Here is a 14597-nt window from a genome sequence, read left to right as displayed (position 1 = left end):
TGTTATGGAGAGGGGATGACTGATCTGCTGCTTAGTTAACAGTGTGGATAGGCAGGCTGTCAAGTAGCCTGTGTTAGTCTACAAAAGCCCTTGTGGGAGTTACTGGTCATTGAGACAGATTTGAAATACTCAGTCCCTATAGCCACATTTAGGTTTCAGAGGATCTTGCTGTCTTCTTTTTGAGGTGAGTAGGTGATTTGAATTTGTGTGTGAGACAGAGAAATGTTCTTATGTCCTTAGCTGTCAATTCCTCTATTGTGAGGTGTACAGGATAAAACAGCATAAGCCACCCACAGGGAATTAGTAGTAGAGGGAGATTTGAGAAGGAACAGCTATTTAAAGAAAAAAAAAAGTGGCGAAAGTGGGCAAGATTTAAAGGCCTACCCTTGGCAGTAACCAGAAGAAGAAGATGGAGGGAGAGAAGTTTGGTTTTGTTGTCTGTTCTGTGGTTGCCTTCGAGCTTGGTGGCTCTAAAATCACTGCTGGTCCTTCTTGCATAAAGCTAGGCTAGCTTTTCTGCTTCCCTAGGGTAGCTTTAAGGCCAGTCCTTGGGATTGGGCTCAACTTGCTCTTCTGTGTTCCTTTTTTCTTCTCACCCTCTGCTGCATATCGACACATCCACTTTTTCCTGCCAGAGAGCTCCCTCCTTTTCTCTGGCTGTCATCTCCGCATCCCGTCCCTCAGCTTCAGTCATGCAGTTTCACATTACGCTCTTCCTGATTTTGCTGTCTCCATTTTTTGTTTGTTTGTTTTTGGTACCGGGGATCGAACTCGGGACCTTGCACTTGTGTGGCAGGCGCCAGAACCACTGAGCTAAAGCCCCAGCCCACCTGCCTCCATTTTTAGTGCTGTGACTGCTACCCACCCTCTATACCTTCTAGTCCCTCTGTTCCTCAAAGCCAAGAGCCACCGTTCAGCTCTTCTCTGTCACTGTTGAATGGAGCACATTAATGTTAATATTTTCTTAAATCTGTTTGAGATCTGAGTTCTGTCACGTACGACAGTTAGTGGGGATGATGTCTGGGAAGGATTTGGGATGGCAATTACTATTCTACAATTTAGACTTTTTCTAAAATATTACATGAGCCCTTACCGGGAGTTCAAACAGTTGCTTCTGTTGGCCTTCCAACTTGAGGCAGTTATGTGCTGTCATGTTGAGGGCATGTATTTGTTTGAAAGCCCTTGGTAATGAAAGACAGGGCAGTGAGTCAGGTTCTGAGCTGCCTACTGCCTGCTGCTTCTGAGAGTTGGTTCTGAATTGGAGCTAATTTTGGATAGATAATGAAGTGGATGGTTGCTAATAACTTCTCTTGCTGATTGTGATCTCTCAGTACTGTGCAGAGAGGGAGAATACCTCCTGCCTTTCTTTTCCCTACTGTTTGGAAGAGAAATAAATCTTTTCATGATTGTTGATGAGTGTTCAGCTATGAAGGAGTCCTCTGATTGGTTTGTATACAGTCAGTACAGTATCAGAAAGAACCCTAGACTATGATCTGAAAACTTTGTTCCAGTCCCAACTCACACTAAGTTCTCTTGGGAATGTCGTGAACCTGTCTCTGTATCTGCCCTATGAGCTTTGCAGAACTGTGTGTACGGAATGAGATCTCAGTGGAAGCAGTTTGCAGACTTTTAAATTTTATAAAAATTTCAAGTACTGCCTTTTTTTCAGTTTGGCTTCTGACTACAGTACCACAGAAATACATCTGTCTTTTAATTAAGTTCATTCCTCCCCTGAAGCCAGCCTTCTTAAGAGCCAGAAATTGGAATCATCAGAGCTAGGGTATTCTTGCTTCAGAATCATCTTTCTTTTTAAAAAATTTTTTATTAGTCCATGTTTGCAGTACATAATTGATACAAGGGAAAATAAAACGCCTAACCTGCTAGATGTCAGATGTGCTGAGCTGTGTCCCCTGAAATCGAAGAATGAATTCCAAAGGACAAAGGAGGTTAAAGATAGGAAGGATTTATTGGGGAATAAGAATAGCCCCTGAGAGACAGGAGGGGACTGGGAAGCAGCTTGCCACCAAGCCACCTTATCAGGATAATTTATACCACAGAGTCATAATGTGGGCACAACATGGGTCAAACTATAATTAAACCATAGGATTTAGGATTACAAGTATAGCTGCTTAGCCAATACTGGTCCACCAGGGAAGCAGGTCACATAGCAAGGGTGCATGGAAAGAACAAAGGCATTTTTGGGAAGGGATGGGTCCAGATGCTCTGGTCACCCACCTGGATGACTGATTCCTGTCTGGAGTTCCTGGACCAGGTGAGGCTAATTATGGTATAATTCTAAGTCACTGCTTATCCCTTAGGGAGCCATGTAGGCCTAGCCATTGTACCTTTGTCTTGAGGCCTGGTCTTCTTCAGATGTACCTCCAGCCACAATTCTGATGTCTTTTTTTTTTTTTTTTCCTGCTGACTTCCTTGAGAGCCCGGTCTGACTACATATTAATTTCTGTCTAACTTAGCTGCCTATAATATTATGATTGCATTCATTGTGGGGAGTCAGTACATGGATGTAACACATCTTAACTCATGTTTATGGGAAACCTGACACTAAAGCATTCTTTTGTTTTCTCACTGTTCACCCACCCCCTCCCCGGTGACTTTAGGAACTCTTTCATCCAGTGCTCCTCTCTCATCATCCTTTAATAAGATTACAATTTTAAGGAGTTAGTGATCATAGTGTTTATTTATTTAACTAAATGGAATGCTTGTCTTTAATTTTTAAATGACTATATAAGACTTTTCTAGCCTTGTAAGACTCTTGAATGTAGAAGGGTGTTTATGGACCATGCTTTGGCTTTGGCTATACTTGGATTACAGGCTAGACTTTCATCATTAGTTGTGACTGTGGGCAAAATACTTAACTGTTTTGGACTTTAGTTTACATGTCTTGTTTGTTTGTAGTTCAGGCTGGCCTTGAACTCACCATGTAGCCCAGGCTGGCCTCGAACTCATGGCAATCCTCCTGCCTCAGGCTCCCAAGTGCTGGGGTTACAGTTGTACACCACCATGCCTGGCCCAGTTTCCACATTTTTAATGGAATTTTATAAATGGAATCTATTTTTATAATGGAATCTACTTTATAAAGCAGTTGTGAGGATAATGAATATAAATTGGTTTACATGTTGCCTAACATAGAAAACATAAGTAGAAAATGTGACATGTTAATATACATCTAGTAATAATAATGGTCTTTGAAAAATGCACAGAAAGATCCCCACTGTCAGTGTTTAGGGGGTTTTAAATATTATTTTAAAATAAAATTTATTTACATATGAATCATAATTTAGCAATTTAAAAGAACAGTTATGACTTGGACCCATTTTCCTTCATACAGGTAGAAAGTCGAACTGAATCAGATGAGCATTTCGTCTTCCTTTAGTGGAAAGTCTTGTGTGCTCAAGCTTAGTGACTTGCTTAGTTTGGTGAGAATCATGTTCAGATTGTTTTTCACTTGCCTTTGAATTTCGTGATAACTAGGATTTGGGGTTACTCTAGAATTATATGGGTTTTTGAAAGTTCTGAACCTCTCAAGTGTGATCAGTTGGTCAGCAGGCTTAAATTTAAGCCTGCTCTGAAGTGCAATTCAGAAGAAGGAAGGAAATACAAAATAGCTGATTTCTAGGGCATAATTAAGTGTATCATTACAGAATTTGAGAGGATATAAACCCAGAGTTCATAGAAAATGTGTGAATAAGGCTGAATGTGAATGTGGTTTCACTTAATGGTCAAGAATATGATTCAGAATAGTACTCTTTCCTGTATTCTGGGGATTTACTGATGTCCAGTTTTCTGTGGTGATTGAACTGGTTGGTAGTAAAGTGAATGACACCAGCATCTTTTACTTCTTTTATATTTGTTAGCTTTGACTTTGATTTTGAGCCTGACTGAGACAATGTTCTTGGACACCACTGTGTCTGGCTGTGAGCTCAGCTTTTTGTACAGGGCCCTGAGGCACCTTTCTGTGATTCTAAAACGTCTCCTATGTTGGAGAATGATGTCTGTTCAGCTGCTTGGAGCTTGTAGTACTTACAAGGAACAAATGCTGAATCTGAGAGCTAGTTTAGAAGAGTATGTTCAAGGTAGAATAATTAGTCTAAGCTTGTTCATTACTATATGTTCTTGCTGTCCAGATGCTGAAAGTTTCAGGAGTTGAAAAACTGGTATGAATTTGGAGGTCTTGACCTCTACTTACATATACTACTTCCCTTAGAGTACTTAGATCTGTGGGATGGGGTTTATCTTTAAAGGCAAGTATTGCTATGGATATAAACAAATTTTTTCATTAGCAACCTCTATTTTTAGTTAGCCCCATTACATTCCGTGGCTTTTGGACTGTAGAGAAATAGTTTTGTTTCATTCTTCTTCTCGTCTGGAACATTCTTAGTCTAACATTGGTGCATCCTGACCCTACTCTCGGCTCACTGCAGCGGGGCTAGCCTTAACTTGTGAACTATGCCTCTCAAGGGAGGTCAGGAAGCCACTCAGAATGCTCTTGCTTGGCTCTTTGCCCTGAATCTTAAGATACTGCCTCAATTGAGAAGTACTGAATGGATCCTAAGTGCAGTGAATGGTTCAGATAGAGAATGCTTGTGCTATAGTTTCCTTTCCTAGAGTCCAACTCCAAGTTTTTCAGATTAGCCTGGATTATGATTGTTTTGCATTCTGCCATTGCCACTTCCTCTTACAGAAGTATAACCTCACGCACATTCTGGGAAAATGAAAGTAGGCAACAACTAGTTTCCAGAGAGTGCTTTGAAATGTTGGGTGAGGCCTGGCCTTCACATTAGAATTCATCAGCGTACATTCCACATTCTTTTTGGAGCTGACTTCTAGAAAACAACTAACTAAACTGTGTAAAGTGAGCCAGTTAAGAACCGTGTTTATTTGAAGGACTAGCTTTTCAGATTTTTCTAGGTGTGTCAATTTATGGGATTCTCCAATGAGTTGGGCTGCTATTATTTCTGGTTCAGCTCCTGAGCTAATGCTGGTAGTAATTCTCACTCTGGAGTGAGGTACAGACTGTCCTGTCTCCTGTGCCTGGGAGTCTGCGTTCGAGGAGAGACTGTCTAATGGTAGACCACTGGGGTATTGTCTGCCATAGGCCAGGAAAGAATGAGAGGTGGGAAAAGTCTAATCTGAACTCAGAAACCTGCAGGAGAAGTTTACTACTTTTCAGCTGAAATTTGGACTGGATCCCAAGAGAAAGTACCAGTAGGTCAATTAATACTTCTTGTTGAGGCTTACAAAAGACCTAGCATCTCTAAAAAAATGCTTACCCATCTAAAAGAGAGAGAGATCCTGACTTGGCACATAAACCTACTGCCACTTCTGATTATCCTTCATCATTCTCCTGAGTTTGAAAAGGTAATGGTTTGTGCTGTAAGGAAAGAGGCTCTTCCCCAAGACATGAGGCTTTCTCGTTCCTTCCAGCTGGGCCCATTGCTCAAATGCTTTCCAGTGGGCTTGCTTTGCCTGGCCAGCACCTGGGCTGCCCCAGCTTGCAATGGCCTGCCTTTGCTTCATAAGCTTCCCAGGGTGGTTCTTCTTCTAAAGGCTTGTATGAATTGCTATTACTGTCTCTTTATAGTTTAAAAATGAATCCTTTTTTGTTCTTTGCAACTCATTTGCTTTTTTTTTCCTTTTCTTTTCTTTTAAATTACTATTAACACCTGTTGATTCTTTTTTTTTTCTGGTTGGCCTGTCACTGCATTCCTGCTCCCCCTCCCTCTAGCTGGGTTTGTCAAGTCGCCCATGTCAGAAACTAAGCTCACGGGGGACGCCTTTGAGCTGTACTGTGACGTGGTCGGGAGCCCCACGCCAGAGATCCAGTGGTGGTACGCAGAAGTCAACCGGGCAGAGTCTTTCAGACAGCTGTGGGACGGTGCTCGGAAGCGCCGTGTCACCGTAAACACCGCCTACGGGTCAAACGGCGTGAGTGTGCTGAGAATAACCCGGCTCACCTTGGAGGACTCTGGGACTTACGAGTGCAGGGCCAGCAACGACCCCAAGAGGAATGACTTGAGGCAAAACCCTTCTATAACATGGATTCGAGCCCAGGCCACCATAAGCGTCCTTCAGAGTGAGTCCAGCACCCTACAGTAGTAGTACTGTAGTCATAGAGGTGGCCCGATGACCCTTCCCTCTGCTTCCTTTCCCTTTTCCCTAGTATGATCGCTCACCCCACCCCTTGTCTTCGTTTTTCAAACCCACGACCCTTCTGGTTGTAGTGTATCAAAACATCTGTGGCGACTTTTCTTCTTTGCTGTCCTCTCTACCTCCCTTGTCCCCCAACCCTCCTCTGTGTCTTTCTCCTCAGGAACAAAGAACTTGAGGAAATCCGTGATTGTCCAAAATCATCTGCGCTGGGAAGAGGTGGGGAGGGAAAACTGGGAAGGTTACAAAATTTTTTGAAAACACAAAAAACCAGGCAGTCAAAATGAGGGTAGTGTTGAAATTGTTTATTTCCCTCTCCTTTAATTTTGTAGTAGGTTTCCTGCTATCCTTTTGCTGATTTCTTCCTTGGTGCCTTTCTTTTTTTGTTTTTCTCCCCAATCTAACTATTTTTATATCATGTGTTTATCTGTTTGAAGCTCTCTGAATAGCTGCCTTCACCTCTATGGTTTTAAGTTTGTGTCTGCCCAGCCTCTTCCCTCACCGTAACTTGGTGTCCCCCTGTTTTGTGATGGGAATGTTGCCTTGGGTGCAGTGTGGTGATGTGTTTTGATTGTTGGGTGGCATGTAAGCTTGGATATTCCATAGTTCCAGCTCTTTTTCTTTTCTAAAGCAGTGGCATGTTTCTCTGACAGCAGCCCTCCACTGCAGGGAGACACCTCCTCCCTGGGGCTGTCCATTCAGTCTCCTGAGATTTGCCTCTCTATAGCTTACCATTCAGTGTTAGGTGACACAGAGCTGCAATCTGAATATCACATATTCCCCCACCTGCACCCGCTGATACTGGGGATTGAACTCATGGCCTTTCCCTGAGCTATATCCCCAGCCCAATTTTTATTTTGAGTCAGGGCCTTGCAGAGTTGCCCACAATTGGCTCAAACTTGCAATCTTCCTGCTTAAGCTGCTCAGAGTGGTAGGGAAAATACATTTTTTAAAGCCCCATCACACTATCTCAAAGTCTTTAAGAGTTTCACCTGATTCCTGTTCACAGATAATTTGGCTTTGATGAGTGACTTGGCACAGGGGGACCCTCATCCCAGAAGATGGTAACCCCAGAAGTAGTTTGGATGCCAATCACACTAGCCTTCCTTTGTTCCTTGAAAAGAGAGGAAACGAAATCCAAACCTTGTTCCTTGTTCCTCTAAGTGAACAGCCGGGTTGAAATCCTCTCCATCTTTTGTAGTGGGAACAAGGAGTCAGTCATCTGACACAGCAGCTTTGGTGGCCACTTCTCTCTCTGGAAAGCAACTTGCTTGCTACTTGTATGGTAGGAAGGAGGGGGAAGTCATCACAGAACCAATGCTCCTGCCCAGGAAGACTTCCAGCCCTGCATTTGACCTGGTTATAGTTGAGGAGGAATTCCTATTTAATAGGAGGTGCCTTTGGGTTTTTCACATTATGTTCAAGGGCTCAGTGAGACCTATGGCCATGTCTGTCTGAAAGAGCTAACTGATTTAGACAGTAAAAGTAGTAAAAATACTATTTTTATGAGGAATTTGGTAATAACACAGGAGGTGATATGACTTGGGCCCTAAGTCTATATACTTACATGAAAAATAGTGAATTCGTGCCTGATTTGTAATCATTGGGGGGGGCAACAAAAAGAGGCTTGAGAGGAGAGACAGGAAAGTCTGCTGCAGTTGGCACTGTTGACTCAGAGAACCTGCTTCTGTGAAGGAGAAAAGAAAACCATGTCTATGTGAAAATGGGGAACATTAACCCAGCAATTTTTCTTTTCTTTTCTTTTTTTAACAATTTTTTTTCCCCTTGCACGCCTCCTTCTCCTGCCCCCTTGCTCCTTTCCTTAAAAAAGCAGAATTACCCAAATGGCCACAAAGGTCTGCAGAAGTTTATAGGTATGGCCTGGGCTGGGCATTTGCTAATTTCCTTCGAAGGCCTGACTCACAGCTTAGAAAGCCCATGAGAGCTAGAAAAAGAAAAGGCTTTGGGAGTACCTGCCTATCAATCCTGAGAGTATACAGCATTTCCCAGTTTACTTAGAAACACACTTCCCAACTTAAGGGTGTTTGCATGTGATTGAATCAAATCCTGGCTAGTCAGTCTCCTCAGACATCTCTGTCCCATTTTAATCCAAGTTAGTGGTTTTGGAGAGCCAGGCTATTGCTGCTGCTTTTTTTTTTTTTTTTTTAATATCCTGAATTAACTCTAATTGAATTGTTTTATGGTCTCAGGCATTCCCAGACATATTGTTTCCATGGGGAGGTTAAAGTCTTCTAAAAATGACCTCCTGGTAATACTTCTCCCACAGCTCTTTAAGTAATGTAAGGCAAGAAGAAAAATGTGCCCAGTGAGGGAATCTCGCTGGCCACACCATGTTCTTCACATATGCATAATGGCTAGGGTAAGAGTGTCCTACCCGGTGTTTCTAAACAGGAGTCAGTGGCAAGTAACAATGTTTGAGCCTCTCCTAAATGTTCTCAGTCTTGGATTTTGACTGGGCAGCACTCAGCCATAGAAGGAAAGCCCCACCTTCATCCTGGTGCAGAATGCAGATATGGCACCATGGCCAGAGGAGCATAGTCTAGCACTGGCTTCCATATACAGCAATCACAGGAGGAACGGCACTCCGCAACCCTCCTGTGTTATAGAATCGTATTTAAACCTATTACAGTATCCACTTGCTCCCAGCTGACTCTCCTGGATCTTTAACACTTAAGGGGAAAAGTACTATCCTTTGCCTTGCAAGATTTCTTGGCAGAAAGTCTTACCAGGTTGCTTTCATCAACTTCTTAATCTCCCTGAGCTTCAGTGGGCATTTGCATCACCACAGGTAAGAGTAGCATTTACTTTGGCCTCCTTGTATTTAAACATCTGGAAACTCTTGGCCTCGTTCTCAGAGTTCACCCTTTCTCGGTGCAGTCTGAGAGGAAGAACCAGAAGGAGAGTCCCAAGTGGGACAGACAATGAAATTGGATAATAAAAATTTAGTAAAAACCTCAAAGTGTGTTTGGGTTTTAATGTTGCCTTGATATTTTTTAATTTCTCTTTTGTGGAGTACTGGTTCTATCTTTTTCTCTTTTGTTTTTGCTTGGTTTTTTCTTGGAATTGTGATGCTTTCTGCTGATGGTGTGTGTGCGACTTCCATTGCAGGGTTTGCAGCCGTTCTGCTCGACTTCTTAAAGCCCAGGGATTTGGCTTCTGTCCAGTGTGTCTTGGAAACCATGGGACACCACTGCGCTAACATGTTTACATGCATCTGCTTTTGTCATAGTGGCTGCTACGCCTCCATTATCTGTACATAGAAACTCTGTTTAATGTTACTGATAAGGACCAGTGCTGAATGGAAGATAACCTCTATCCTTTTGCCAGAATTGGAAATCAGAACCAATCTATTGAGAAAATGTAAGGATTTGCTTTATGACAAGTTTCTTTGAAGATACTAACTCTGTAGTCAGAAATCCTATACTGGCCAGGAGGTCCTTAAGTCACTACATTTTCCAAGTATCCCATGACTTCTCTATCCTTTTACCCTCCTGAACAACATGAGTTGCAATGAAGGGAGACAGTCCTGTCTTCAACAATTCAGAGTCAGAACTACCCTGCATAAAGTGGTAAGGGGGAGTTGCTGCAGAGATGTAGGAGCCAGGTAAGAAGAAATAGGAAGTCAGTCATGTGTTTCAGAGAAAGAACTGGGAGGAAAAAAAATATTTATTGTGGATGGGAAAAGATGCTTAGTTTAGACTTCACTTGAAAATGTTTGATCAAACATAGAAAAAGAACTAAGCATGGGAAAAGATTAAAGACAAAAAAAAAACAAAGAACAAACATACACATGTTCTGACTTTAAAATAGCAATGAAGATTTCAAAGTGCTTTAAAGATAAAGCTTCCATGAATGATACAGTGTGACTTAAAATTTTTCTGCTCAATGTGTTATATTTGACTCATAGGATACTTCTGAAGATAAACTGGTGATCCTATGTTATCTAAGCCCAGGATACAACCAGAAAGTGAAGTATACCCTGTTGTAGGGTGGAAGGTTGGGGTAGGGATGTTGTTGGAATGGGGTTAGGGGTAGAGAATTCCAATCAAAATGGTTTCTAGGCCCAGTTTTGCCACTAATAATAATTATGGCCTGCACAAGTCATTTTACTTCTTAAGCCCTTAAAGGGGGTGGGGGTTCAGTAAGCTCTAAGGACCTTGCAGCTCCAAAATTCTAGGAGCCCATAATACCAAGACATATTGCACTCTAATATAATCATATTATCTTAAAATGGAATGTGAAGTGCAATTCTGAAAAAATTGGAAATAAATATGGGCCAGAGAGAATAACTAATGGAATTTTTTCTCCTCAGTATTCAGAAAATGAAGAGTTCCAGTAAGTTTGCTTTTAGGATCTGGTCTTTTCTGCATAAACAGCTATGGATCGTTTGCCGTAGGTTTAACAGATTTAAATATAGGAAACAACACACATGTATCTAATTATACCTATCACTGTTCCAAGGCCCAGTGACTCCATAGGGAGTTTATTAGTTATATAAATGATAATGCCTTTGTCTTTAAAATTGCAAGGTGGAGCCTGATTTTATAATTGAAGTTGAATTAGTTGGTGGTTCTTGTATCATAAAAAGGCGGTGTTCACAATTCTAAATGGGTTGTTGCCAGTATGAGCACGTGTAATACTCCCATTCTTTCACGTCTAGGCCAACTGGTCTTCAGGCTGTTGTCTGCGCTAGTGGTCATTTGCTTATAATCATTGTTTTTCCTTTCTTGACTCCTCCAAAGTGATAAAGTGAAAGTCCTCATGTAGTCCTGTCTGCCCTCCCTCTCTAGTCTTCCCCTCCTACCCCACCCAACTCTCAGGCCAGGGCTGCAGATGCTGGAAAGCTGTGGCCCCCTATCATTATGCACTCTTATTACAGAACCAAGGATTGTCACCAGTGAAGAGGTCATTATAAAAGAAAGCCCTGGCCCCGTCACCCTGCAGTGTAACCTCACCTCCAGCTCTCACACCCTTACATTCAGCTACTGGACAAAGAATGGGGTAGAACTGACTGCCACTCGTAAGAATGCCAGCAACATGGAATACAGGTGAGAGGGACTGGCAGCTCCTGGGACTGGGAAGGAGTGGAGCTGAGATGACTTTGATATTCCTAGTCCATATCATCAGGAGTTTGCATATACATGTTGAAATTATGAATTTGAGAATGTTACCTAAAAGATATTATGCACCAGGCATGGTAGTGCATGCCTATAAACCCAGCACTCGGGAGGCTGAGGCAGGAGGATTGCTGTGAGTTCAAGGCCAGCCTGAACTACATAAGACCCTATCTCCAAAAAAGAAAAAAAGACACATTATCTGCTTTTATTACAGTGAGTTGAACTGTTAATAACTGTGACCTTTATAATGATGTATTCTTAACTTCTTTAAGGGTCTTACCAGTGCATTTCAGGACTTACTGGGAGTTGTCACGTGCATGTTGTAACGATGAATCTAGGAATGTTTTTTTGGTACTGAGGATCGAACTCAGGACCTTATGCTTGTGAGGCATGCACGGTGCCACTGAGCTAAGTCCCCATCCCCCTAAGAATGTTTTTTAAAAAATGCACCGTGAACTGTGAATTGAACTTTGTGCCAAACCGTGAACTTTGACATGAGATATATTTGGTCCTTACCTGGGTAGTTAATTTAGTATCTCTGAGGTGAGGTCCAGGAATGTATAAAAGACTGAGATTGTTCTAGCAAGTAGCTAGGTTGAGAACCATCAGTAACCTCCTCCCTGTGGTAACAGACTGTGGGCAGGAGGGAGTGCCTTGCTCCAGGCAGCCATGAGAGTCACTGGTAGTATCCCCAGTAGAACGCAGGCCTCTGACTCACTTTAGTGCTTGGAGGAATCAGAGTGAAGTAGGCTTTGAAACACAGAGGAGGACACCTATGAGTTACCTTTTAGGAGCCTTACGGTCACTGTGACCTGATCAGGACTAGTAGGCCTAGGATCTTGGGTGAGAAAGGTTACCTGGAAATAACCTCTGAAGAGAGAGGAATGTTTGCAGGTCTTAGTTACTTGGCACCTAAAGAGCTGGTGCTTTTTGGAACATCTTGAACACACAGAACCTCATTTTTCAGAGTAGTTTGTTTCTAGTTGGAAACCAATCTGGAAAAGGATCGGCTAATCCTAGTTAGCGGGTTGAAGGAGTGCAGCAAGAGCACTGGACTGAGGCCAGGAGAGCCTGTGTGCCCAGCAGTAGCAAGGGCATTCTGCAGTATTTACAGCATGGAGAACTTTGACACCCCTCAGGCGAGCCACAGGAGTTTGTAGATCGATTCTCTTTCTTCAGGTGAGAAAACTAAGCCCCAAAGAAGTAACTCTTGGCTGGTTAGAAAGCCAGATACCGTATCTCCTAAGTTTCAGAGCCAAGGCTAAGTTCCAGGTTTTCTGACTTTCTACAGAATTTTTTTTTCCCCTGCTGTACCACTTAATGGCAAGTTAGTTAACTGTCTCCACTGTAGTTTCTTCTGATATCAAAGTGGAGATACAGCCTCAGCTGCATCCTCATAATTTGGAAAAGATCAATCAGTTAGAGATGTTAATAGAGAGAAGGTAATCCTAGTCTGCTCATCAGTTCTTTATATACATAATTTTACAAAATAGTACTTGTTTCAAGGTAGCAGACATCCAGTGATATTGGGGTAGGGGGTTTTGCACTGTTGCCCACAAAACTCTGAGCTAAAACTTCATGAAGGTTCACCCTGGCTTTATGCCTCTTCTTTTTCTTGGTTTATTTATCCTGAACATTCTGTGATATTCTACATCTCTAAGAGTTTTTCAGAGATTCCACATTTGTGGAATAATAATTCAGGAGTCCCTTGGGCTACTCATTCATAGAGCCAGAGTCAGAAACCTGCTTCTGCCTAGCCTTTAGGAATTCTGTGTTTCATTTCCTTCCCAGTGTTTAACTGAAGGGAATGGTGTGTGGAGATGCTGAGCCCCTGTGCGTGGCCTCAAGCTAGGGTGGGTGTGCCTGGTGCCCCACCCTCCAGTCCCTCACCTCTAGGGGAATTTAGAGTTCCGTAGGAGCTAGGAGCGCTAAATAGGGCTCCTCCCCCACACTCTGGAATACTTGTTATGAAGAGCAATTGGTCTCTGTCTATGCCTATTGAGAGCATATTGGTTTTTAAGATGAGGTGTTTGTGTCAATTGAGAAGACATCTTGACTGCTCCCATTAAATATTATGCTGCAGCTCCGCATGGTGGTACATGCCTGTAATCCCAGCACTCGGTAGGCCGAGGCAAGAGGATCACCACAACTTCAAGGCCAGCCTGGGCTACATAGTGAGTTCAGGGCCAAAGCGAACCCGTCTCAAAAAACAAAACAAAACAAAAAAAGAATATTATGCTGCTGTGGACATGCTGAGACAGGCTTGGGGTAGGCTATGCCTCTCCTCAATCCAGAATGAGTCATTCATATTATCAACACCTATCTGTCTCTCCTCCTTCTCTCCCTCTCTCTGTTTGCAATATGTAATAGTTCAAAACATTTTTTCTACTTGGTCATTTCCAGTCTCTTTACTCCCTCTTCCCTTTCTCTTTCCCCAGACACTCTGCCTCATTCATAGTCTCTCAACCTCTGTATGGTCTTTTTTCTTAATGAACAGTAAGACAGGTACATGACTGGGCCAGTTAGTGGATGAGATTAGTTTTTTTTATTAGACGTTAATTAGTACAAGAGATTGGATCATAACAAGTATCATGTATTTAACCTATAAGCAAAAGAGCAGGAGTCTAGCCCTATCTAAATATTTATCCCCTGATCTGGAAGCTATTGATTTTCTATCTTCTGTAATTTTTCACTGGGCTTTCTGCATATTTGGTGTGTTTGTACACTAGAGTTTACTGCGGTGGTGTGAAACTGCCCCTCAGAGGCAAGGTTTATTTAGGATCACTTGTGAGATTGAGAGGAGATGCTGGTCTGGTCACACACGCATATTATATGTCCTTCCTTTTACTCTACTTAAATTGGTCTGGGTCTCTGAACAATTCTTCATTCTGAATGTGTGTTCATTTAGTCATTTGTTTATTGATTTCCCACTGTACTGCAGGCACACCCGTGAGATGCTGGGTATAGAACTGTGCACCAGTTAAATAGGGCCTACCCACATAGAAGTTGGTCCGTTAGGAAGTCAGCGTGAATCAAGCAGTCACATGCATACATAACTGCATGCTGTGATGGACACTCTGAAGAATCAGAGTTGTGTGAAAGAGAAAGATATCGGAGGGTGGGAGAGTGACAAGCAAGCCCAGACCTGATGGCAAAGGAGCTAGGTAAGAGTGATTGGAAGAATATTCTATGTAAAGAAAAATCTTTTGTGAGGATCTGGCTTAGGCACAAGCTTGACACACTGAAGAGAGCCTAAGGACCTGAGTTCGATCCCCGGTACCAAAAAAACAA

At 42.5% G+C, this 14597-nt stretch overlaps 1 protein-coding gene across 2 annotated transcripts in view; it reads left to right on the top strand.

Annotated features, from left to right (window-relative positions):
- The window catches only part of Nptn (neuroplastin), a 66940-nt gene that overhangs the window by 28830 nt on the left and 23513 nt on the right, over nucleotides 1–14597 (top strand). For both annotated transcript variants that reach the window (XM_087199106.1, XM_087199107.1), the window contains 2 exons: nucleotides 5747–6094; nucleotides 11069–11237. In XM_087199106.1, coding sequence (XP_087055232.1) covers nucleotides 5747–6094; nucleotides 11069–11237 — 517 coding nt within the window. The remainder of the gene's footprint in view (nucleotides 1–5746; nucleotides 6095–11068; nucleotides 11238–14597) is intronic.

Source organism: Heterocephalus glaber, unplaced genomic scaffold (assembly GCF_053883595.1).
Source record: "Heterocephalus glaber isolate CG9 unplaced genomic scaffold, H.glaber_assembly_v1.0 deba00001689, whole genome shotgun sequence".
Classification (NCBI taxonomy): Eukaryota; Metazoa; Chordata; class Mammalia; order Rodentia; family Bathyergidae; genus Heterocephalus; species Heterocephalus glaber.
The sequence above is the reverse complement of the archived record's forward strand: the minus strand, read 5'-3'. Positions and strand labels throughout refer to the sequence as shown.